Here is a 26,832-nt window from a genome sequence, read left to right on the forward strand (position 1 = left end):
CTGATGCGAGCAAGGCAACGGCAACAAAGAGGAAAAAAAGTGCAGCAGCAGCAGCAGCAGCAGCAGCAGCAGCAGCAGCGGAAGGCATCCTGCTTGCTCCAGAGCTTCCTCCGCAAGTCCCCATTTATCTTTCAGCTCCCATTAGATCACAACAAAATGTAACGCTTACGACCAAGCAACTGTGACAGCGCCTCCTTCTGCCACAGCTCCCGCCTCGGCACTGTACTGCTGCAAAGTTGTCCTCATTTACCATGTCTAGCAAATGTAATTGCTGAAGAATTTAGATTTTTTTTTTTTTTATTCAAGTTTATCCACAGTATAGTTTGTTTGCATGTAAGAGGAATGTTCTCCAAGCCTGCCAGCAACAAGTCGAGTATGTTACGTCATGGTGAAATAACTAATGGTTAAATTAGTAAAGCCTAGAAGAGGCAAATTATTCCCATTTAAAACAAAGAACTTCTTCTTATATAGTGCAAGTCAACACTGTAGCAGGGTTTCCAGTTTCAACAAAGCTAAAATCAAAGCTGTGAAATGCCCCTTCAATGGTATCGCAGTTACTGGCATTACGAAGCCATAACACTCGTTTAAGAACAATAGGTCAGTTATGGAGTCGCAGAGCTTCACATCGCCTTTGTTTAAAGTGGAGGCCAGTTAATGTTTGCACAGTCAAGTGAGATCAGTCGCAAAGCAAAGTAAAAGTAAAAGTCGCTCCATTTAATTGACATTATGAAGCACACTATTTTCAACAAGCAACGCTCCAACACCCAAGCCAGCCAAGACGAGAATAGATTGGATGATGTTTCAGCTACGTGCGGTGTATTGACTCGCTTGTGACTGTGCGGAAGGTGATTAAATCATATTAATAGTGCAAGAAAGAGGCGCTGGCGAGTTAACATCGGAAAATCCTATTGGACCCCACAAAGCAGAGACCAGCAGGACGTGACACATTGATTCCCTGTCGATTGCTCGACTGAAATTGATTGCACGTCTCGACTGTTGGGCGGCTGCAACTGAGTTTGTCGCCAGCGACTGATAATCTTCAGCGAGGGGGTGTCGTCGAGTCTGTCGAGACAAACTTTGTGTTTGCGCCTGAGACAGAAGGAGCTCCATTAGCTTGATACTTTTTGAATGGCGAAAGAGAAGGGAAATCAAATCTTCGCCTCCGTCGTTCCTCGTGCGTTCGTGGCTATTGATTCACCGGAATACCAAAATAGAATCGGCCGACTGCGGAACAGAATAAATTGACGCGTCCCTCCAAATGAAATTGATTTCGGCGCCTGCCGGTGGGCGTTGCGCCTCCGCCACCCCCCCCCCGCCCCCAGCAGGGCCTCGGGGTTTACCACCTTTTCTAATTTCCAGCGCTATTACCGCGTGACATGGCTGACATGAAAGATGGCAGGATTAACACGGGCAAATTAACCGGTTATATAACTTTGCAATATAAGCGCTTTATGAGCGAGCCGTTAAGGTAAGCGGAGAGACAGTTATTGGATCCGAAGGGGGCGCGCGGCCTCGCCGTATCGCCGACGCCGATACATCAACCTCGCCCAATAGTTTGGAAATTCTCATTGAATTATTGCAGCCTGGCAAATGAAGCCGGCTCACAATATGCCCCCCCCGACCGCCGTCCCTCCGAGGAAATAAATATCTCCCAGACACCGTTTAAAAGCCCTGAGGCTACAGAATCAATATTTCATAGGCAGGAGGTGATAAAGAGTCCTGATCCGGCTCCTCCTGTCTTTGAAGCCACCGGTAGTCCAGTCAGCGAGCGAGCAGCGGGGATGGCCCGATGCCATCTGAAAACCGCAGCCAAGTGGATTTGGGCCGCTGCACAAATTTAACAGGTATGGGAGAGACTTGGCTGCACTTCAACCTGCACTGTGTTGATAATTTTTTATTTATCTATTTATTTCCCCCCAACCCCCTTGAAATGAAAGCCTGGGTGACCGTGACTGTGGGTGTGTGTGCTGTCACTCTGGAATTACCCTGTGGAGAATCAAAGGCCACGTTATAAAAGTGTCCTGCCCATGCTGGGTCATTACTGCACCTCTGTCCAAGTCACTGCAGCAGCGATCCAAGGGCAGTTTGGACCGAGGCTTCCGCTTTGGCCGACTGTGGCAAACTGGGATACAAAGAGGAATGTGGATCTTCTGCTCTCTCACGATTTGATTTGATTCTGATTCTTGGGGGCCACGATTTATTTCAAAAATCGATCCTGGATTCAAAAATTGACATGGTGCAGAACGCAGTTTGTACAACATATGATTTTTAAATTTGAAAGTTATCTCAATTCTCATGACGTAGATACACAGAACTTAACATTTAGTCGCGCTAAATTTTACACAAATAACATTGATCTTTCAGTGTCAGTGACTCCAAGAACAATTTCAAGTTGAATTTGAACTTCTGTTACACGTTACATCCTTTTCTCCCAGAAGCTTGCAAAAACAAGATTGTACGCACTTAACACAATTAAAAAGCGTTTTGTGTAATTTCTTTTAGTCAGTCTTCTCAGCTACTTATTCAGCTATGACAGGATGAAGTTTGAGATATCCTACATAAAAATAAAATTGCTAAAGTGAAAGCTATGGCTAGCGGAGGCAAGCTAGGAGGCTTATTTCAACTCTGGGTGGTTGTGTACAACCTGTACCCGGGCATTTGTCGTGCTTACAAAGTGCCTGACTTTCATTTTGCAAACCTTGCATATTGAATGACTCATGTTGAGTGTCTGCAGCGAGAGCAACTTAACAAAGTTAACGACATTGGGTGGAAGAAATGTTCATAAAGATTGAGTTTATGAATTCCAGAACAGTTCCAGAATCGTAGAGGATGAGAATGGCAATACATTTCATTACGTTACTTGATAAAAAGTAATTGTGGACCCTTTGTTGAACAGGTGACGTCATGTCTTGTCCGTCTGTCTTGTTGACATTGTTACTCTGGTGACAAGACTTGGTTTGCGGTCATGTGATCTATGTTGTCGTCATTTCATAATATTTCAGGAAATCTCCTTTTAAAAATGCAATGATCTGGAAAAGATGAACGAAACAAACAAACAAACAAACAAACAAAAAAGAAAAACAGCGGATGTGTCCATTAGGGGACCGCAGCACATCATCTGCCTGTGGTCCCTTGATTGAATTTGTTTGCGATTGTTGCTAGTAGCGACGCTGTGCGCCCTGTACATCATGTCCTAGCAGGCATTAGCTGAAAGTGCACCAATGATGAGGGAAATATTTCAACCCTACCTTTATAAATGTACTTTTTGCAAAAAGCTCGTGTATTATTTTTTCAGCAACCTGAATTTAATTTGCTTACTGACATGAACTTTATGTTTGGCTTTCTGCATTAAAAAAAGAACGCCCTGCCAAAAACACAAAACAAAACAAAAATAACGCGCTCACCCAACTGATCTTATTTACCTCCAGCAGGAAACATCGTCAGAAAAGATTCTAAAACCAGCCACTATTTTTCTTTATTTTACTTCACACTAAAATAGGGTTTACATAGCGTTGACTGAAGCGCGGCATAAGTGTTGCAATCTGGCCTCTGTAGCCTCATAAAACTGCTAGCCTAACTGCTGCGACAGAGATTAGCACCACAGGTGCTACTGGACGGGTCCTTTAATATATTTTCACTTTTCTCCTACTTCAGTTAGTTTTTGCACCTCAGTATGCTTCTAATTTCCCCTTTCAGGCTTGTTGGAGCAAAGTGAAAAATCCAAGACACAATGACTTTACTCTTACCAAAGCTAGTGCTAGCTAGCACCTCATATTTGCACTTTTCTCCTCGTAGCTTTGATTCAATATCTTCTCTAACTAATAAGAGTATGTCCAGTCCATTCCATTCAATTTATTTCTATCACACATTTAAAAAAAAAAAAAAAAAAAAAAAAAAAAAGCAATAAAGACACAACATGTATATAAAATTAAATAGCTAACAACGACATAAATGTGGCGACAACGGTCATAGCTGCTAGTGAATTTCCCCTGCACTGTACTTGGAGGCAAAGAAGAGAAACTGAGGTATTGTGCTTCGTGCTTACGCTTGCATTTCCAAGTTAGCAAATGTGCAGCAGCATTCTAAACTACCTGCCCCAGCCAACACGGAGGAGCTTTGCTTAAAAAAAAAAAAACAATAAAAAAAAAAACACAAACTAACAACAAAAAACAAAAACAAAAACACAAACTAACAACAACAAAAAAAAACAAAACAAACAAAAACAAAAAAAAAAACACAAGTTACCTCTAACTGGCCTGAACTGGCAGTAAAAGTCCGTTTCGTCCACATTATTATTTTGAATTGCCCGATCGCCTTCCACGAGTTATTTTAAAGGCTTCCTCCATGGCTTCCCGTGGTAAATTTGCTGGATTCTGGAAATCTTGGGAAATGTTTTCATGGTTCGGTGTGCAAAAAAAAAAAACTTTTGAAAAGCGAAAGACACCGGCGGAACGTGACAGCACTGTGACGCTCTTGACGTCTCAATCAACCGCGCTTGGCCTCAAGCAAAGACGACTCGGGGTTTGAGAGCGGCGAGAGTTGCAGTTCCCCTTTTCGGCCACGTGGAGGCGCCGCTGACCCGCAATCTCCCCCCACTGTCGCCCCGCTTGACGGTGCAAAAAAAAAAAAACAGAAGAAGAAAAGTAAGCAGAGCCGTTACGGGTAAAGAGAAGGGGGGCGGAGGAGGAGGAGGTGGTGGTGGGGGTCCTCTTTTTGAATTGCTTCAGCTGGAGATCAGATCCTCCCTGTGCGGGCTGCGGACTGGAAGCAGGCAGCCGGGTGAGCAGCGCTCCTCTGCGGCGGGACTCGGCGGTTGATCGGAGCCGAGCGGTGCGCACAACTTCTCCACTGCGCCGCTGCTGCTGCTACTGCTGCTGCTGCTGCTACTATCACCGGTGCTGCTGCTGCTGCTGCCGTGGCTGGACTTCTCTCTAGGATTTCCCCCCCCACACACCTCTTGTGACAAAACAAACCCAAGTGGACTTTTGTTTACTACTTTTCCCTCCGCCGACATGAATTCCGCAGCGCTGCTACTGATGCTGGTCGTCAGGATCTCCGCAGACAACGTAGAAGGACCAACAGGTAAGAAAGAGAACGAAAGACAGACAGACAGACAGACAGAAAATGGGGTGTTTGGTTTTGAGCGAGCACGCACGTTGTTGTTGTTGATGATGCTGTTGTGCGTGTTTTTTCTTCTTCAAATGTTGCTTTTAAAAGTTGAAAGCGGGCTCGCAACCTCTATTAAAAGTTGGTCTCCTTTGAACGAACGACTGACTCGGAATGGGAAGACGCGTTCACTGCCGTCAACTTTCTCCCTGCGCGCGCACCGCGTCCGGAGCGCGCGTCCAGCAGCAACAACGGGTGCGCCACGGTCACCCGCTGCGAGATGAACCGCCGCAAAGTTGAAAGTGAAGCCAATGATTATTCATCGATCGTGCCACTTTGTAGCTCCGCTTCCCGTTCTCTTGTCGGCGGCCAGGCCAGGCTGCGGCGCGTTGCACGCAGTCGGATCACATCATAGTAGACGCGGCGCCGCTTGGCGGCGGTGCGAATGAAACCGGACTTGAGCTGCGTTTTTGATTCTACTGTGTTTTTGAATCGGACGGTGTGCAGCTCGGTGGAAGGGACGGTCTCGCCGTCAGTGGTTCACTTCGCGCGTCTGTCTGTCGCCACGGTGGAGACGGACAGACAGACAGACAGACAGACAGGTGTAGCAGCGCAGCGCAGCGCAGCCAGCAAAGTCCTGCAGCGTCGGGTGAAAGCCGTGCGAGTCTTTTCTTCTGTGCGCGCTCACCGGACTGGAGGTGATTGACAGGTGCAGGCAGTTCGGGAGCGCGCTCGCAGGGGGGAAAAAAAAAGAAAAAAGTCGTTATCCGTGAAATCCAACACTGCCTTTAATCTGAGGCAGGAGTTTGAAATCCCTTCCACTTTGCCCTGTGGCTGCTTCAGCATTTGAATGAATGGATGAATGAATGGATGGATGTATTTTGGAAGATTTGAGAATCTCAGACCTTTTGCTCTTTTGAGGAAATGTGAAGAATGTGCTAGATTTGTGTTTCTCCCCACCACCACCACCACCAAGAGGCCCTTCTGTTACATGAGTCGGGTGAAAGTTGACAGTTGTTTGTCTCAAGAATGCTTCGCAACTGGTGTGTGTGTGTGTGTGTGTGTGTGTGTGTGTGTGTGTGTGTGTGTGTGACACAGAGAGAAGGAGCTTTTGCTCCCCAGTATAGATACTCCTGTGCACGGGTATCAGTTACCCGCCGACCCAGAAGCAGTTGCTGGACAGACGCGCAGTCAGCCCCTCCCTGCTCGCCGGGCGTCAGCTCGGCTTCTGGAGGTGAGACTAAGTGGAACAAGCCTGCCGTCCTCTGACATTACGCGGAGCAACGTGGAGGAGAGGCCGTCTCGGCTTCAGTCGGCCGGCTCTCCGCTCTGGTCTGTCGGAGATTCTGGCGGAAGGCAGCGATTTGACTGGTCGAGACCCAGGCGGCCTGCGCTGGACCGCTTTCTGCTTTCATTTATTTACTGTTGTCCATGTGTTCGTCGGTGTTGACTTGAGTGACGGCGGCGGGGGAAAAAAATAAATCTTCAGGTCTGCCACGGATGCCTCTCTCGTCGTCAGCTGTGCAAATCATGTCACACAAACAAACAACCAACCAACAAAAATGTCACTGCAGTCCAGCCGAGACCACAGCGACGTCTTCAGGTTGCTTATTTCCTGTTTGACACTCCAGCACAGTGTTAGTATACAGTATCTCAACAACCAAGATACATTTAAAGATTTAATCAACATGTTTTTCCCCATCAGAAAAATGACCCAAGATCAATAAATCATACAAGTAACATACCTTAACCCTCCTTGTGTGGTTATGGGTATTTTATAGGCATTCATACACATCAAGATTCATTTTATTTTGTTGTTCTTTCTGATGGCAAATCATAGCATTTTGTTTGCCGTTTTTCTTCTCAATGCTTCTCAGTGCTTCTTCTCAGCGCGCGCGTGCACATGTACACACTGTTTCACTGTATTGGTGACTGTACAATGGCAGTGAAGTGCCATTCAGTTCTATTCTATTTTCAAGATTTCATTTGTGGAGTTACAAAACCTTCCCATTATCAGCCGCCGTGAAGCTGCACTCCTTATTAACTGATTGCGCAAAGGGTTCCAGATGTGGCCGTTATTTTTAGAACATGCACAAAGCCCTCACTGCTCGCCTGTATTTGGCCATTCTACCCTTTCGTTCGAAGTCTGTGGCGAGAAGAGTGAGCGCAGGCCGGCCTGTGAGGCAACACGTCCTGTATTGGCAAAACGATTTCACGTATTCAGCTGCTCTCAAATCGTTTTGTGATGCGCAGCGTACCGCGCTGTTTGAACTCTCGCAGCGGGGTCTTTCTCAGATTAGCAGGTGTGAGCAAATAAGACGTTGCATGACTGATTGAAAGAAGTCATATCAATTAAACCGTGTGGAGTAATCCTGAGTCTTGAGGAGTTGTCCGATTTAGATCCTGTGATATAGAAAAGAGTGCATAGAAAACAGAAACGCACCTGCGTATCTTTTGGATTGTGTTGTTCATAAGGCCGCGTGCAGCCCGGATGATGACAATGCTGACTTCAGCTCTATGAAAGGACGTGTCCAAGTGTTATAGTCAAACGATTTCCATGGAGAGGTTGAGACAAATGTGCGGCGAAGGCCTGATTGGACACAAACTGGTGACTCCATGTTTTGTGTTCATCGTTTTGTGTGTGATGCATCTCAGAGTCCAGTCTGATTAACCCTGAGCAACTTTGCCCGCCATCACTTGCAATGAATGGGCCATTGTGTAGAAGTGCCAGTACTTTATGAGGCCGCTGCATTTACACCTTGTCCCCCTTCCACAGTTTGTCGTTCTGTCACCACACCAGCAACACTGCCGGACACAAAGGACTGTGCTGCGGCCTTTTTGGTGACATGATGCTGCGGTTGAATCTTTTTATAAGCAACAAATCAGCCGAGAATGATATACCAGACTGCGACGGGAATGTGTGTAATATTTTGCATTGTTAATTTAATCGGGACGTAATCGGCGCAAAGGATTTCATTTGTGTTTCTCTAACTGTATGTTATTTGATTTTATGATTTAACAACAGCAGGTAATAAATAGTAATAGTAATTTTAAATGGCATTTGACTTGCAAAACTTGGACTTCTCTGTTTTTGGTTGTGCATTCTTACTTCAACCACGGAGAACAGGGTGTTCCAAACATCATTGTTCGCCAATTGCTCAAATAATTTCCAATAATAATAATAAAAAGAAAATGCTTTCAAACAATCTCTCCATGTTTTGGGCCCACCCCAATTTTGTTTCGATTATTTAATGTTCGAGTGCGTTTGTTCCGACGTGGGGCTCGTGCAATTTGTCTGCAGCTGAAACATCCAATCCTGAGCTCCTGCGACTGGCCGTTTGCTGAAGTACATCAAATGTACCTCCACTTGGAGGTCTCCTGCCTTCTGCATCCCTCTCTCTTGCCCCTGAAATGGTGGGGAAAACCTGCCCCTTTGTTTGTGTGCACGCAACCCCGTGCCCCACCTGTTTGCAGGAGACCTGAGGAGTCGGAGCCCAAGGATAATTTAATCCAAGACCCACCCGAGTGAACCCCGCCAGCACCACGGAGAGCCCGAGACTGGAGGTCAGGAGGAGGTTGGCTTGAAAAGACCAGGCTGGGACGGTCGACCGACACGGGAAGGTGGACCTTTCACGGGCTGCTGGGACCATGTAGACAGGGGTCCTCGTTGTGTAGCGGCGTGGATCGGGCTCAGCGCTAATCCAACAGAAAAATGGCCCGCCGCGCTCGCACACGCGCACACGCACAGACACACACGGCTCTCCTGAGGCGAATGTGGAGGCAGTAAAATGGAGAAAATGGAGCGTATGCTCGCACAAAAGGGCCATGATGAAATGTGGCCGCTCTGGAGGAAATAACACAAGACCCCCCTTTCACGGAACAAAAGTGAATTGTGTAATGGCAACACGTTGTTTCGGGGGGGAAAAAATCAGCATGGTCTGTAATTACAGTCGGTGATAATGAGATGCCCATGAACAATGGTGGGAGGTTTTTTTTATATAAATTTTATCGATGGCCATTTAATAACGGAAGAAAAACCACAGAGGCTATCAATAACCGCATCGCACCACGTACCAGACAGTCCAGACCGCAGACGACTTTTAAGTGTCTGCTTAGCTTCAGAGAGGCGGACCCAATTAAGCTCAAAATGAAAAAGAAAAAAAAAAGATCAGTCTAAAACGCCTTTTGCGTCTCACCTCTCTGAACTGTTATTGGATGGATTGCCCGTTTTTGTCATCTCGGTTTAAACGGATGGGCCCAGGATTGAAGGTGTGGACACATTCGATCATTCCAAACAGCCCCGGAGGGTCGGAGGGTGCAAAGCAGCCCGGCTGCTGCATGGCAGTCAATAAGGCCTGCGGTGAAACACTGGCTCTGTTGTTGGTTGCCCATTTTGATCATCTTGGAAAGTGTCATGTTGACTTTCACGCTAAAGATTTTCTCAAGAACTCGACTCTAGCGAGTTGAGTTCTGAGAGACATGCAAATCTGGTGGGTTAATTTTTGGAAACCTTGGACGTCATTTATTTTAATTGAATTTCTTTATTCCTTTTTTTCTTTGGAAGAGGTTTTCTCATTATCACTGAAGATCAGCGCGGCTTCTGCCCTGTAGGATTTTCTGCGGGTGACATTATTACTTTTTCTTATGCGTTACCTTTCGTTTAATTTCCTGTGTCCTCCGTAGTCCTCGCTCTGCCCTTCTATTTTAATAAAATGTGGTGAGAAAATTGTTGCCATTGTCGCGTTGCGTACAGTCGATCCGCTAATGCAAGCCGGACTCGAGCGATGGAAATTGCCAAAGACACTGGAATGTAATCTGTACTTTTTTACTCAAGATTGTTAACTGATATTGTGATTCATGCTGAATATTGCTCTGGATTTTGCAAACTTTTCTTTACCAGCAGTTTCCCTGCAGTGGTACTTTGAGAGATACTCAATTACCATCTCGTGGACTAAGAAGCTAGTTGTGTATAAAGCTCCTGTGCAAAGAAAGTTCAGTTTGTCATGTGTTTGATAGTTGGCGCCTTTTAATCAACATAATATGGTTACACAAAGCTTAACGGAATGGTGGCCGCCTGCCAGAAAGCCATTGAACAGTTGACGTTTCTGCTGTGCCTTTTGAGGCACTTTGAAGATTCAAAGCCCCTCGCAAGCAGGTCAGCCATATCTGTGGTGAAAGGTTGCCACTTATTTATGAAATCCTGAATGCTGTAGTCAAGGGAACAGTTTGGGTAATTTGGATTCAGTCATTTACAGACGCCATAAAGCTTTTTGAAGGGATATAATTGGCCTGGAATTGCTGCAGAAAGCCAGCTGTTAGAAATTGTCAGTGTTCACTATAATGCACATAAGTCTAATGTGCATGTATAAGTCCATTGTACTGAGACCCCGAAGATCTTGAATGAGGATTGAAGGAAGTGAGTGCGAGGTTGGCTGTTGCAAAAGTAGCCGAGATGCTGCGGAAGCAGCTGATTTCTGTCTGTCTGAAAAAGCCCAGATAAGAAGAAGAAGGATAAGGGGACACTTAGCTTAGCGTTTGTGAAGAAAATGGCCTGCGGACCTGAGGCTCCATCCAAACGTATCTGTACCAGATGCTTTAATCTGTTCATGGAGAGGTATAAAAGGTGCTCAGTGGAACGTTGACGTCGCGGCTAACGTTAGCAACGACTACTTCGACAATCTTCTCCGTCCAATTTTTTGCTCAATTGTGCATTTGCGTTGCAGTGGTCCACTGCCAAAGAGAGACCTGGCGTGCATACAACAGCGTTTAGTATCACTTTTCCAGATCATATTACACTCCTATAATAACTAACATCTGTCATTTGGACATATAGCTGCCAGTCATGCTTACTGGCATCAAGTTAAAAATAATACTTTGGGAGACACTTAAACAAAGTCAGCAATTAATGAAAAACATCAATGTTGAAAATTAAATTAATCTTCCCTCCAGCTTATACTAAATGCTCCACGCTGAGGGTGTGTATTGCTACGACCTCACCTCTCTGCACCACTGTTTCTTACATTTACATTTCATGACTAATTCAGTGGGGCCTTCTTGGATGCCAGATGTCGGTCGGTGATCAGATCACCTTCATTAACACCTCGACAATATGCTGATGATGCGGCGCCGTGTTGCGTGTGCCTGTCACCTGGACCGCGGTACAAGTGGATGTGACGGCGCCGCTGCCCGGGCCCACGAGGCATCTTGACTGGGGCCGTCTTCTTGCCTCTGCAGGTGTTGGAAATCTGTTGTTTTCCTCCACATCAACAGCGAGTCATTATGGAAACAGATGGAGCTGTGCCAGGAGGTGTCGCACTGTCTGTCACGCTGATGGCGAAACGTGCTTGGACAATGGAGTTAATTTGCTCACTTTTTGGCATCCTGTGCCGACATCCCATGGACTGCCGTAGTAAATGCCAAATGCCAGTTACACAGGCTGCCATGGGCCACTATTAGCAATACAAAGTGAGGCAATGGTTACCTATCTTACTGCAACCCCTCTCATCATGTAGCGACATTCCCAAGGAGTCTGTTGAAGATGAGAGAGGGATGATTGTAGTTGCTGTGGCTCGACTTATTTCAGCCAGTTCGCTGCTCCATGAAAACGCTGAATAAATTCACAAAGGCCACCACTTGCCAGTCAGCAGCTGGTGGAATCGAAATGTTAAAATCTACCGTCTGCCGCGCTTTCTTTTTTTTTTTTTTTCTGTGCGCTGCTAACTGTGTGATTACAGTCCCAGAGGACTGACTTGCTGCTAGGGGGACCAAAGTCAAGGACTCTTTAAACACAGACATTGACTTGCGTTTTTTTTTTTTTTGGGCAAATCTTTAGAGAGAGGCTCCAAGTGCCTGAGATCCATCTCTGAGTTGTGCCAACGGCCCCTCTTGTTCTGCGGAGGGAGAAGAAGAGGGGCCGTCTGCAGCGTAACATGTCTGAAATTGTCCATTGGAAGCTGATTGTTGCAGCCTGATGCAGGGCTGTAGATTGTGGAGAGGTAATTGTGCTGGCAACTGTATTTGTCTCTGGACCATGCGGTGACACAGGAGAGCCTTGAGTCTTTTAACAGTCTCAAGCGAGGAAATATAGGGCGCGGAGGAACGCTTTTCTGTTGGTGGGGTGATACGGAAATGTTCTGGGTGCTGTCGTAAAACCACGGAGCACATTCTGAGGTAGGAATACATTTTAAAAAAGTAAAACTTTTAAAACAAACAAACAAACAAAAAACTTTTAACCATTGTCAATTGTAAAGCAACAAATGCCAAATTTTCTTTGAGCTCTTGCGAGACATTTTGCCAACAGACTTACCTGCTGCGAAAAATAATCAGCGGTTTTAAGGTCAAGGCAGCCCGAACTGAAACTGTGATGAGGCCCGTCAACGGCGAACGGCCCCAGACGTCGCATTAGCAACAGAGGCAGGCGAATCACCGCGACTCCTTTGTGAAAATTTGAGCCCAGGAACGCACTCAACGTGACAGACTAATGATAGATAACGCTACGGAGTTTGTGCGTGAGGAGGTTTTTTTCCCTCCTGCTCTACAAGGATGATTTCCCCTGAGGGATTGAAATCATGGCTTTCGCTGCATCGCCGCCGCCTTGTTGCGGGCGTGACGGCTGTGATTGATGATGTCCGATCCCGTCGGTTGTCGCTACGACTTTGCGATCGTATTAAGGGCGGATCGGACACGGCTAGCGGCCTCGGCGACAGTGCGACTGCTCTCCGGCCGCCGGCAGCCCCTTCATTTAGGCGGCTCCCCCTTCTCGCGTTCGCCCCAGCCGCAGCCGTGAATAATCCTTATGGATATTCCCTCTTGTCACCTTTTACCCGCGCAGACGACTGTGTGTTTTCACTCTGTGCTGCCGACCCAATCGCCCGAGCCGCCTCCACCTTCCTCCAATCCGTGAAACTCCGTCGTGGCGGATCCAGCCCCGACGGATGATGGGCTGACGGACGCGAAATATGTCGCGCGGTTAGCTCAGATGACCGAACAGCAGATTCAGCAGACGGCAGAAAGGGGTCAGCAATGGGATGATTTTTGTGTGTGTGTGTGTGTGTGTGTGTGTGTGTGTGTGTGTGTGTGTGTGTGTGTGTGTGTGTGTGTGTGTGTGGCGCTGTCAGCAAGTGTCGCTTTAGATTGAGATGACATCTGGGGCTGCAGGAATGAAATTTCTCTTGCTTCCCTTCCTCTGCAGTTTCTTGGGGGGGGGGGCCCTTGACGCTAAAAGCTATTTCTCCTTCAGCTCCGGTAGCTTCTTCTCGAACACCCGCCCACCCCTCCCCTCCCTCCCACCCTCCCCACCTCCCTCCAGTCGTTTTCGCTCCGAGGCTTATGTGCTCAGTCCCCCGTGTCATTAAAGTAGATGACCATAATGCTGATAAACTCGAGTCATCACAAACCCCCCCTCAGTCCAAATTTACTTTCTCGCTCCTCATTTCGAGAAAGATACCAAAAACCGGAATGGGGCGAAGAGAAGTGGAAGTGAAAGTAGAAGAAGAAAAATCAGCGATACGGAGCAAGACCGGTGATGTGGAGGTCCCAGGGTAGCCGGAGATATTGCACTTTTTTTTTTTTTTTTTTTTTTTAAAGTAGCTGTTTTAAGTTATCAAACCTGTGGGCCCTGGAGCGTCCCTGTGGCGCACAGGAGATATTAAAAGTTGGAGAGAAACTTTTAAGGAAGACAAAGTTTTAAAAAAAAAGAAGTTCAGATTATAAAATTAAATAATGTGACACGTCCCCCCCAGCGGCAGCGAACAAGGGCACTGCGGCGCCGCCGCCTGTCCACCCTGTCAAGGTTAGCAGTGACCCTTCTGTGCACAGCAGGGAGGATTATTCGGCACGGCCGGCAACACCTGCGCGTCTGCTAGCGCTGCGGGACGTCGGTAACACCGCCACCGTTTCCTCCGTTGCACCCCGCGCTCAGTCAGCCTGGACTTGTGCCACTTTTCTGACTTGATGTTGCTCTTTTTCCTCTGTGCGCTATTTCTTTTCTTTTCCCCTTGCAACGATGCACATCAAGCAACCGAGCAGCTGTGTTTTGTTTTGCGCGCTTGCAGCTTGTGCGCAACCTCTCCCTGCTGTGATTGTCGATGTTCCAAACCGTAAAAACTCTTGCTGACGTTAGAATGGAACGCCGTCAAAGCTCTGTTACGCCGTGCACCTCATCCTTTTCTGTGGTCATGGAATGACGAAATGATTAATCGATTAATCAACTTGATTCAAAATAAATGCCTCCAGTTTTCTGATCCAAAGCTTTGTTTCCCACATTTTACAACTGCTAAGCATCGGTTCCATTGTTCTTGCGATGAAATCGATTTTTTTTTTTCATTTTTAATCACCGGTCTTATAATTTGATTGAGATTCCATTTTCAGGACAAAGAGGAACCATTATTCAGATCGTTCTCAGGGGGTCGCATGCGAGGCACCGGTTGTGTCACTTCACGGAAACACTCGTAAAAGTTTAAGTGCGCTGCAGAGACGCCTTTCTGCATACCTCAGTGGTAACCACTAGTTATCTGAGGTTATTTGTTCTCCAACCAGTCTGTCCATTCTGAACTCTGACCCCTGACATTAAGAAGACATTTTCCTCCCCCTTAACCGCTGCTCACTGGATCTTTTCTGTTTATTTGGGACCACTCTTTGGAAAAACCGGACTATATGGAGAAAATGATAGTTGCTACTTTTGCAAGATGTCGAGAAAAAAGGAGCAAAACGAACATCGACGTACACGCAGAGGGAACTTTGCTTTTCGTCCTGTTCCTTTGCAAAGTGATGAATTACACGCTGAGCTGGCGTGATCACCCAAAAACCAAGTCACCCGCTCTTCATCTCGTTAAGAGCCGTCGCGTCTCATTCGCCGGGCGGACACCTCGGACGGAGAACTTCCATCGCGGCATCAGGAGGACGCAGAGAGGCGCCTTAGCCGGTTGCCGCGCAATTTTTCACAACTTGCGTTGCTCCCACCTCGCTCCCGAGAAAACTGCCAATTTGCCACGCAGTGTGTGAAGGCAGCCGCCTGATTCCTCCCCGGCTTTTGACAATTGTGACAGGGAAATTAATAAACACTTCCACAGTTGACTCCCTGCTGGCCACCAAAAGTGTAATTTTAGTGCAATCTTGATGGCTGCCTTCCTCATCCTAATCATTTCTACGCTCTCAACTCACGTCTCCTCTCGACGCCCCCCCCCCCCCCCCCACCCACCCACACACACACACACACACACACACACACACACACACACACACGCACACACCCCTCCCTCAGACGGGGGCCACCTTGGCAGAGATTCAGAGCGTGGCTGCGTTCTGGCATTTCTCAGATTTCACAGCACCTGGGCCAAACATCTGCTCCGTTCGCCCTCCAAACTTCCTCCGCTCGGCGGCAGCGTGCGCGGGGGCCGCGGCCCCCTCGCGGCCTCCCGAACCGACACAGATAAGCGTAAAGGATTACATTCACGAGCGAGGCGGCGGCTGAGGAAACGCTCCCTGCATGGGAACGAGGGAGCCGTGGCGTCTCGGCATTCGAGACGCGGCGTTGTCGGCCCCGGGGTCGGCACGATGAAATACATGGATATATGTACACACGCACACGCACACGCACACGCACACGCACACACACGCACACACACACACACACACACACACACACACACACACACACACACACGTTCAAAAGTTTAGGGTCACTGACTCATTTCTGCATTGAATTTCATTCAATGCACCAATTTTACTAAATAATGATCTTGAATGCTCTGCAGTCATTAACAGTGCACAGTATTATTAATATGGAAAAACTTTGGTCTTTATTGAAAACCATTTGCAATGTCTAATTAAAAGTGACTGAGTGAATTCCAAGTGTACAAAACTCTCACTGGAAGTCGGCTGTTCCAAAGAGCCTGAAATACAAACCACGATGCTATGTTGACTCTTTTATGCTTTAGCACACACAGCGCACTACAATACAAAGCTGTGCTTTAGAAATGTTTTTTTCAAGGCATTCAGCCACTATAGTGACAGCTGCATACTGCACACTTGATATTCATTCTCGAAAATCACATTCAATTAGACATTCGAGGCAACAACTGTCAAAGCCAATCATGTGTTCAGCTCATCCTTGCTGATTTTCATGCCAGTAATCAGTTTGTTTAATTTGGACTTAATTGTCACCCTCTGATGCACCTGCCGAGGAAACAGATGTGTGAAGATTTTTGCCTTTACGGAACTCAATACAGAAATGAGTCAGTGACCCCAAACTTTAGAACGTGTGCGTATATATGTATATATGTATATATATATATATATATATATATATATATATATATATATATATATATATATATATATATATATATGTATATATACATACATATATATATATATATATATACATATATATATATATATATATATATATATATACATATATATATATATATATATATATATATATATACATATATATATATATATATATATATATATATATATATATATATATATATATATATATATATACATATATACAAATATGTAAATATATTTATATATATATATGTATATATATATATTTATATAAAAAACAATCTCTCTCTGTTTTGGTAAAACTAAAGTTTGCTGCCACTGGAGGAATTGGATGACAAATTCAATAAGCGAGCCTGGTGTGCGGGTTCAGGAACGCGCAGACGGAAATGTGAAGAAAAGAAGAGCGGCGACCAAAAAAGATAATCGATCGGGGGGGAGGGGGGCGCAGGTGGTGAACAGCATGGAAAAAAATCAGTTGGCGGTCCGTCTCTCTCGTCTTTTCTGCTACCTTGAGCGTCGCCATTGATTTCTTCCCACCACCGCCCCGCCCCGACCGCCCCGCTGTCTGATGCGGCAAAGTTTTTCTGAGGTGAAAGTGACTCAAAGGCTGCATCTCCGCACTGGCCACCAGACACACACACACACACCCTTCCCTTCCACGCCCCTAATCTGGGCTTTAATCGAGTCGGAGCAGATGGCCGCGGCCGCCCACAACCACACGCGCTAATAATGGGGCGAGGGGAGGATGATGAAGCCGACCCAGACGCCAGAGGGGATGATGCCGGGTTGACCTGAGCGGAGTCTGGAAGCCGCTCCACTTTGTTTACCTTTTTGTTGCGTAAGGCAGCGGTTGACATATGGTGTTTTCTTTCTCGCGGGGGTCTGTGAGAAACGTCGACGTCGTCGACCCGGAGTCGTTCCCATTTCCCGTCCTGTCACTGCTGTTGAAGTCCTGGGAATGGAGGTGCAAAGGTCTGCCACAAAGAGCTGAAGCTTCTTGTTCACTGTATTTGATTGCAGTAGGATTATAACAATAGTAGCTACTGCTTTTACTTTATTTTATTATTTTTTTTTACGATGGTTCAATTCATCAGGTGAATCATTGTTGGTGATTATTGCTAATGAATGATGAATGTATGGGTGTACACATTAGGATTAGTATTTAATTGATCCAAATGTGGATGGCAGCAAAAGGATATAAAGTGAAGGCAAGGAAAACAAGTGTGTGTGTGTGTGTGTGTGTGTGTGTGTGTGTGATCCTAATCTCTTCGACACCAATCTCCTGTCTCTAAAATTACAAAGTTGTTTTGGCCAATTTTAACAAAAAGTAGCCACGGAAATAAAAGCTCGATGATGTTTTTTATTTCCTGTGTCATACACACTTATTTTCGGACCTTTAATTTTCCTCCTAAACTCCAGTGGGGCAGCCTCGCACTATTATCATCCCCCAAAAACTCCACTTGTCTCCAGTCAGACCGTCAGAATATTTAGCCCTTTGTTTGCTGAAGGGCATGTTTTTTAGCGTCCCATTGAAAAGGATGGTTGGGCCTCCTTGTGGGGGCCGAACCAACACGTGGCTATCAAGTACCGGATTGACGTCTCTTATTTCACTGACAGGTGCGAGGCGGTCAGTGATTTTAACATGAGGCTGGAAAGTGAGAAGTCATCAAGCGCCCGTCACTGCCGAGGACGTTACAGTTGTGTTCAGCGGAGCAGAGAGGAGTGTGTATGTAGAACAATGCCTGACACATTTGTCATTGTCGGTCCCGCAGGATGTGGGTTGGGGAGGGGGGTGCACATAGATTGGAATCTGTGAAGCTACGCCCACTGGGGGGGGGGGGGGGGGGCTTGGCTGCAGGTCCCAGACATCTCTAATTATATGCGCAGAGAATTAGGCTACGTATTGTTTTCATATCTCTTCAACCTCCCTCATCCCCCTCTCCCTCCCCCAAACTCCCCACTCGCCGACTCCGGTCACCTACTTTTCTGCCACAGGACGGCGGAGCAGTTGTTAATTAAACCTGACAATCACAATAGGGAAGGGGCAGGGGAGTGTGAGGGGTGGGAGCGAGCGGGGAGCCGCTCTGCGGTGACGGAACCGAGTCGCACCTTCATTTCGGAGGCGGCACCCAAGGACGTCGAGTGTGTCTTTATCCACACGGGGCGCCCCCCGGTGGGGGAGGTGGGGAGCAATTAACGGAGCGAGTATGTGGGCGGGATCGGCGGGCAGATTAGGGCTCCCGTCAAAAGTGACGGCTCTTCTTCAGTTTGTCTTTGGAGGAAGGAATGAAGGAAGGAGGTTTTTCAGTCACCAGGAGCTCCAGTGCAGCCCGGCACGCGGTCGTTAGGAACCCGGGGGGGGGGGGGGTTTGTTGTTTTTTTTGGTCGCTGCCATTGACCCCCATGTGTTTGCCGTGTATGATTAAAAATCAGCTGGAGAGGGATTACGGTACAAGGTCTGTGGGGGCCAAACAGTGAGAGCCTTAGTAGAATCACTAATTGAAGGCTCTAAGTGTAGCCGGACGGTTGCGCACAGAGTGGGTGCCGTGGCCTTTGGGCTTGGTATTGACAGCGCCACCCACTATCAGCAGAAAACTGCTGCGTTTTGTTGTGGTTTTTTGGTGCAAATCCTCGGCTAAGTGGTCGACGACAGACATGCGTCTGACCACCAGAGGCTCTGGACAACTGCAAGCTCTTATAATGTAACAACCATGGATACAGAGACCCTGATGATGATACAGCTCAGTGTGGCCTCTCAGGTCAATGCTACTTCCAGTTTCTTTGTCACCTCCCGCATTGGCTGGTTGGTTAGTTAGTTGGTGTGTTTCCATAAAATGTTGAGCCAATTTAAAGGTCCAATGTGTAAAATCTGGCTTCATTTATCATTTTTCTATTGCTAAAAGTTTAACATAACAACCAACAAAGTAGAAACTGTATCCAAGCTTCTGCTTGCAGGTCACCGTAGTTCACCGGCATGTTCGGGAGAGGGAAGGTATGAAGTCCTATTAGTGAAAGAACGCTGCAGTCTGAAATGTGACCACTTGATGTCACTGTTTAACTTAAAGACATCCAAATATTACTCACTTAACCTTTAAAGGGAAATTTCACTTTCAAGCTAAGTTTTGCTACTTGGCCCAGGGTTCCGTCATTTATAGATGAGGTATTTCACCGTCCGTCTCATCTACATTTCAAACAAGGAACCACTTCAAGTCAACGTAGCAGTAGGAGTCCCGGTTCCAGCAACGCAAATGCCAAAGCTAAAACCTTTGTTCGCCAACGCATTTGGTTTCGACTGCTGACACACGCAGTAGCGACCTGAGGCGACCTCCGAGTACGCAACCAAATGTTGCAGTAATATGAACAAAATAATAATAATAAAAAAAATAAAAAAAATAATAATATATAAATATGTATGTGTATATATATATGTATATATATATATATATGTATATATATATATATACATGTATGTATATATATATATATATATATATATAGATATATATATATATCTATATATATATATATATATATATATATATATATGTATGTATATATATATATATATATATATAAAAATGACGGAGCTCTCGGACAGAAGAACAACTCTGCCAAGCGCGAGTTGAACGTCAGAGTGTATTCGTCAAACTTGTAGCCATAAAACATTTTTATGCATCAGCCCTGATTTTTAAGGGAGGCTGAGGCCATTTTCTAATGCGACTCGTTCCTAATGCGCATCAGCGGGGACGCGTGGAGCAAAAACTTTGAGGCTATCTTTAGTTGCTGGGGAAAGATGCCGCATTGTGCCTCATTTACCCGGTGCTGTGTGTGTCTTTCAGTTTGGATGCTTGACAGTTGTTTTTTTTTCCTTCATATTATTATTATTGCTGGTCTCCACCAGCGCTGATGCCGCTTGCACACAATAATTCCCTCAGCGCTGCTCCTAAATTCTGCTGCCGCTACCACTAATAATTATTCGTTCCCTCCTAATACGACTAATTCCGGAGCTGCTGATGCTGCGCTCCTCTAATACCGCTGCTGCTGCTGCTGCTGCTGCTGCTGCTGCTGCTCCCCCTTTTACTAATGCACTTTTGATAAGATTCTGATTCCAGGCTCTCAAAGTGAGTGGAGGCCGCTCTGAGAAAAAAAAAAAGCCAAGCAAAGCTCGGCACCGCGGGAGGCAAATTAAGATTGCCTGGCTTGACGTTTCACTCATTTGCTGAGCGTAAATCTCTGTATGTCTTTGGCGTTTCACTTTGGTTCGAGGCTGCAGTGTTTTGCCCCACAAGTGTCATCGGCGTCGCTGATGGTTCAGTGACACAGTCACTGGGACTGAATGCGAGAATAAAAGCAACCCGTTGAACATTTTCTAGTTTACAACACACATTTTCAGTTCTTTTCTTTGGTTTTCAGTGGAGCCGCCTTGTTTGATAAAATCTCTGAAAGTGCTCTATAGACTCCTATTTAGCCCCGTGTTTACAGCCGGCTGTTAAAATCCAGGGTTTTAGCTTCCTGGTACGGCGGATGCTCTGTTGGGCAAAGTGGCAACATAAACAGAGGATGGAATGAAAAACAAGCTTGCACCCTATAGAGAGAGGTGCCGGTGAGGCTGGAGTGCCCGTTGTGACATCACAAATGGCAGAGTTCCAGAAAAGTGCTTTTCTGAAAAAGTGGAGCAAGCAAACAAATCCGAGGCTGGATCAGACGCACAAGGGGGCGAACTTTTCGCCTGCGTCCGTGCCTGAGCGCCCAGATTTCCAAACCCATCCCACCCCGACCTCAACAAGCCCCACCCCCCCCCACCCCCCACTCCCCCCCCCCCCCCCCCCCCCCTGCGGCCAGGACACCTGGGCACCTGAACTGACCTCCAACTTGTGCTGATGCAAAACAAGATTGTGTCGGCTTGTTTGGGGGCTTTCGGGGAGGCTTTGGTGGGTTCGCCAGAGGGTTGAGTCGGTGTTTGGTCTGTCTAGACACTGGCTCGGTGCGTGCGTGTGTGTGCGGAGGCAGGGGAAAGGGAGCCGCGTCTGAGTTTTTTGACCTCGCCTCGGGGCCCTGAATAGAAATGTCCGGTAATTGCCTGATTCTGTCACCGAGATCGTTACTGCAGGTGTTGCAGCCGCAGCAGACGGGTGGAGGGTGGCGGTGGTGGGGTGGGGGTGGGGGTGGGGGGGCAGGAAAGCAACACCCGTGTTTATTTTCCCATAAAGACATGTCATGGGGGTTAAGGGGAGGGGGGGGGGGGTGCCATCGCATTTTGACGGCCGGCCTTAATGACACTGACATTTCAAATATGCTGGGGAGGGAGAGTTGTTCTGGGAGAGGGCGGCAATCAACCCCCCCTCTTCCCGGAGTGTTTTGGTGAGCCACCTCATAGGAGGAAAAAAATAAATCATGAGATATGTGGAAAACAATGAAAATGAACCAAAGTGTCTTTGCAGCCCCGCAGTGTTTAGCTCCTTATTGAAATGACTCTTTAAAACACTGAACAAATGGATGAAATGCAGCTATTTTATGACTTACTTACTATTAATATCATTTCTTTAAGTTCGGCAGGCCGGATTAAAAAGCTTCAGGGGCCGCATATGGACCCCGGGCCGTAGTTTGGTCACGGCTGTTCTGCTGTTCTGGTCGATCAGGCAGCTGGAATCATCTTTTATGAAGGCAGAGGATGGGAGGGAGGACGCTGAAGACCCCCCCCCCCCCGAAGGCCTTCCTGGGTTCACCGCCGTGGCGCGTGCACGGGCAGCGGTGCCCCGGGTTCTCCGGGAGGCGAGGCCACAGGCTCCCCGGATTTATTCCGGCCCAGTGGGCCGCTGCAGCGGCGGCGGCGCCGCCGGAGGATTTCTCTCTGCCGCCGACTGGCAGAGAAAAGCAGGGGGGGAAGGAGGCAAAGCTCGTTATCACAGACGACGGGAGGCCGAGGCTGCGGAGGGAGAGAAAGGAGAGGGGGGAGGGGCTGGGCAGGGTGGGGGGGGGGGAGGGGCGGGGACGAGAGGTACGAGGTTCGGACGGAAGGAACTCGGAGGGACAGAGGGGGTCGTTGTCGGGCAGCGGGCAACAGCGGCGCCACTGTCCTGCAGCTGCGACAGGCCGTGCACGTCAGAGTGCACGCACGCACACACACACACACACACACACACACACAGGGGCCGGTATCGAGGCTCCTCCTCCTCCTCATTAACGTGTACGAGAGCTGCTCGTTCATCGAGGTGCCCGTCGCAGATCGAATCCCGTTCGCCAACCTCGGATTCCACAGACGCTTAACACTGCGTTTCTCAACTGGTGGGTCGCGGCCCAAAAGTGGGTCACAGAGCTGTGTTGATTGGGCCACGGCCTCCCAGTTTCCCTTCTTTTTTTAAAATAAATAGATATTTGCAGAGAAAATGTTGTGCGTTTATTTTTTGTCAGGAAAAACAATTCAACACATTCATTTCAATAATTGAATTACTGCACATGATATGAAGTGGGCTTGCATTTTTTTTTATTTTTGTAGAATAAATTTGGGTTGCGACCTCATGATGAGGAAGAACAATGCGGGTCCTGAGACCCCACCTGGTGGAGAAGTAGTGTTTTTAAAAGATTGTCGCTGAACAAACTCCCCCTGGTGGTAAAGGTGGGAAGAAAAAAAATCGTTCTTCACCGCGTGAAGGAGAGCAAAGTCTATTTATTCTCGCGGCCCTGCGCTGCCTCAACCTTCTGTCAAGGCTCCCCAACCCCCAAGAGAGGTGCTTTGTTTTTTTTTTTTGTTTTTTTTTGTTTTTTTTATAAAGCAGGTGCAAAAAGACACAAAGATGTTTTTTCCCGCTGTCTGCCGATACATGTGAAAGTTCAGCCGAGGATGTTGCCCCCCCCTTTTTGGTCTTTCAGGATGAGCTCAGCTCAGCCAGTTTTCTGGGGCGTCCTCCTGCAAGTTCCAGCCCTCTGGATGGAAGCAGCACGGCGGCAGAGAGCTGTTTTATTGGTGGGTGGGGGGTGAGGTGGGGGAGGCGGGGTCGGGGTGAGGTGGGGGAGGCGGGGTCGGGGCGGGGGGGGGGTTCTGTCTGCCGGGCCGCCACGGGATCAGCGGTGATGAATAGACGGGAGTCGAGCACCGTGTCGCAGGGTCGCAGCCGGTTCTTTTTTCTCGCGGGTTCCATCGCGGCGTAACCTTGGCCGGGGACGCGGCAGAGATGCTCAGCGCCGCTCTGATTGATTGTCTTTGGGCTTGACCTTTGACCTCCATCCAGTCCGAACAGCAAGGTTTTTTTTTTTTTTTTTTCTGCATTTCTGAAACACAGCTTTATCATGCTGTAAATAACAAAACGGCAGACTTGCAGAGACGCAAATTTGCGTGTGAAAGGCTTTACACTGGTGGGGAAAAAAGTTTTTGGACACCTCATGATTTGTCCCCCACTAACAATCAGTCGAAAGTCTCCAAGTGCAGTTTATTTTAGAGTGTAGTCGTTCAGAACTGGATGTTTCAACAAGATGACGTCGCTTGCAACACATCCAGAGTGGAAGAACTGCAAGAATTCAGTTTGTTTATTTTTGTCTTATTTGAGAACAGTAAACGACAAATTTGCATGTGTTTGTGCCTCTGATGCAGCCAAACCTTTTGAAACACACACACACACACACACACACACACACACACACACACACACACACACACACACCAAAATTCTCCTGCAACTATCTAATGAGTAGAATCTTGAGGTTGTTGGAAAACTTTTTCCACTGCTGTCTCGACAGACTCGCCGGCCACTTTCTCGGGTGAAATGTTTCGTTACTTGCAACACAAATAAGATTCAATTTCGGTCACCCAGACGCGTTGAATTTCGTAGCGTCAACAGGACAGGGAGAGGAAGGGGGTCGAAGTGACTTTCAGCGTGGATGTTGGCGTCAGAGAGGCTGTTCTGAGTGTTTGACAAACTGACGATCGAGTGGGATTTCCAGGCACAAGTGTCTTCATCTGGCAAAAACCAACGCAGTCACACGTCTCTCCACATGACTCCAGAATTTCCACTTTCCCCCTGGTTTGAGTGTTTGGGGATTTGATGCTTGTGGGCGAAGAAGCTGGAGGTGGAAGAGAACCACCTCGCCACAATTAAAGAATAAATAGATAAATAAATAAAATCAGAAAATTGCACCAAATTGCTAAATGTTAGCTTTTTGCTCAAACAATATGATGACGTACTTCCAGAAAGCTTTTAATTGAAAATGAAATCAACCTCTTTCTGTAGACCAGCTCCTCTGACGACCTTCAGCACGTCCGTGTTCCATATCCTAACTTCCCACTTCCCCCCAAACGCAGCGTGACTTTTTCACCTCCCCAACTTCGCACTTTCATTTATTTACTAATTTCGACTCCAGCCGCCGCTCCGTGTGCCGCTCCACTGAGTCCAGAACCCGACTCGGTGGCTCGTCCAGCAATGAGCCTGAGTACTTGAGCCACTGGCACAAGCGGCTCTGATTGCCAAAGACCGTCGGCCGTGAATGAGGGTGATTACATAGGGGGAGAAGAAGCGTTGAATTGCGCACAATAGTGGCGGCATAATGTGGCACTGATTTCCAAGTTTTGCTTTTTTTTTTTTTTTAAACTCATTTATTTATTTGATTTTATTTCCTGGAACGGTCGATAATAAGAGTCCGGCTCCGACGGATCAGCGGTCGAGACTTTTGAGTTTTCTTTCCTCCCCTGAATCTGAAATTCTGGACCCCATCAACGTGTGGGATGGCGGGTGGGCGTGAGCGACCATTATTGACGCTTCATTAGAAAAGTGATGATCGCCACTTGTTAAAGGAGCTGCCGGTTGCCGCTTGGCACGTCATCCCTCTTTGAAATGAATGAGCCACTTTCTCAATGACTCATGTACAATTGGCTCTAATTATAATCGTCCTCAGGAGGTTTTACTTTTCTTTTTTTTTTTTCTTTGGAGGAATGCATTATGTGGCTAAGTGGGCCTTGCCCGTGCTGAGAGACAGGAGCTGCGTTTCCATGACCCATAGAATTGTGCGAAACCTAAATATGGCAATAAAAAACCGGTCAGGAAAACAGCTGAACTTGGAAAAACTTCTCAATGATGGCTGAAAGGTTTTGACGCTGTCATGAGGTGCTTTTTCAGACGTGTCCACATGGAGGTATATCGCAAAAGCGTCATGGAAACACTTTTTTCGCGTTTACGAGTCAGCGGACGTTCACTTCAAGTGAAAATGGTGCAAATATGTTTTTCTTTTTTTTTTAACAAGTAATCAAAGAGAAAAATATAACAACCATTCTTGACAGAAAACAAACGTATTTCTTGTAAAATCTCACGGGACGAGATTTTACGAGAATTACGGTTTATGCACTTTGCACCATTCAATGGAAACACCTGCAAATCGCAACTGTACTTTGTTTAAATTTTGGAAATATTGCTTTTATTTTCAAATAACTGTCATGGAAATGAGGGAAAGAGAGAGATCCCAGGACGATGAGCGCCGCCCTGTTGCTTCGTGGTGGTCATCGCGCCCACCTACCTGTCGGTCCCACTTTGGCTTCCCCCTCTCCCTGCGATGTTTACAGGAAATTCCAGCCAATATCTTTGGAGCGGCATCGGGGGGGGTTGCGGGTGGGGGGGTGTTTGTAGAAGCCATCGGTCTGCTTGAGCAAAGTGTCTCCTGAGTGTCTTCACGCTCATTTTCCTCCCTTACTGCCAAAATGAAAGAAGACGCACAGCTCTGTCTGTCTGTCTGTCTGTCTGTCTGCGTGCGCATTATCCTCGGGGCTTAGTTTCTCCTGTCTTCTTTGATGAGATTGAGGTTGTGTGTCTGTGTGTGTCTGTGTGTGTGTGTGTGTTTCTTGGTTTATATGAGTCTGTACCTATCCGGAATCGCTGCACGTTTCAGCCACTGTGCTGACACCTTGCAGCAGCTGTCATGGAAACCTTGTGTCACACCTGGCAAAAAAGTCATACAATTATTTGACTGATGGGCTAATGTTCACAGCTCAAGTATTCCACATGTATTTTTTTTGGTTTTGTTAGAGGATGTGTTTGTGTCAGAATTGGTGGTAAATTGCCCGGCTGTGGAAATTTGCATGGTCTAGTTATTAGTCTAGTTTTCTGAATTCTACCCACAATTGCTTCTTTCTTTCCTTTCTTGTTCTTGCCCTTTTCAGAATACTGAGGGTGAAAAAAAAAAAAGCAATAATAGGCGCACACCACTTACATTATTCAGCGTTTATCATTTCAGTGGAAGCCAAAATGTGGTTTTAAAAAAAATAAATAATAAAAGAATGAAAAAAAACCTGTGAGGCCCACATCTGCTTTTAAGAAACAGCAAGCCGGGAGAGAACTATGGGAAAAAAACTGGCCTTGTTCTTTCCGCTTTGTCGTATTAAAATGACTAAACTGGAGACATTCATGCAGATGAGCGAGTCTGAAGGCGATCGGGCAAAGCTTGTTC

The 26,832-nt window shown here is 46.9% G+C and overlaps 1 protein-coding gene across 8 annotated transcripts in view; it reads left to right on the forward strand.

Annotated features, from left to right (window-relative positions):
* Nucleotides 1–4,876: 4,876 nt before the first annotated feature.
* Nucleotides 4,877–26,832, forward strand: part of ptprua (protein tyrosine phosphatase receptor type Ua) — a 219,305-nt gene continuing 197,349 nt past the window's right edge. For all 8 annotated transcript variants that reach the window (XM_076011676.1, XM_076011680.1, XM_076011677.1 and 5 more), the window contains exon 1: nt 4,877–5,082. In XM_076011676.1, coding sequence (XP_075867791.1) covers nt 5,013–5,082 — 70 coding nt within the window. In that variant the 5' untranslated portion in view covers nt 4,877–5,012. The remainder of the gene's footprint in view (nt 5,083–26,832) is intronic.

This window comes from Nelusetta ayraudi, unplaced genomic scaffold (assembly GCF_046127955.1).
Source record: "Nelusetta ayraudi isolate G7.1 ecotype Tasmania unplaced genomic scaffold, CSIRO-AGI_Nayr_v1 ptg000135l, whole genome shotgun sequence".
Classification (NCBI taxonomy): domain Eukaryota; kingdom Metazoa; phylum Chordata; class Actinopteri; order Tetraodontiformes; family Monacanthidae; genus Nelusetta; species Nelusetta ayraudi.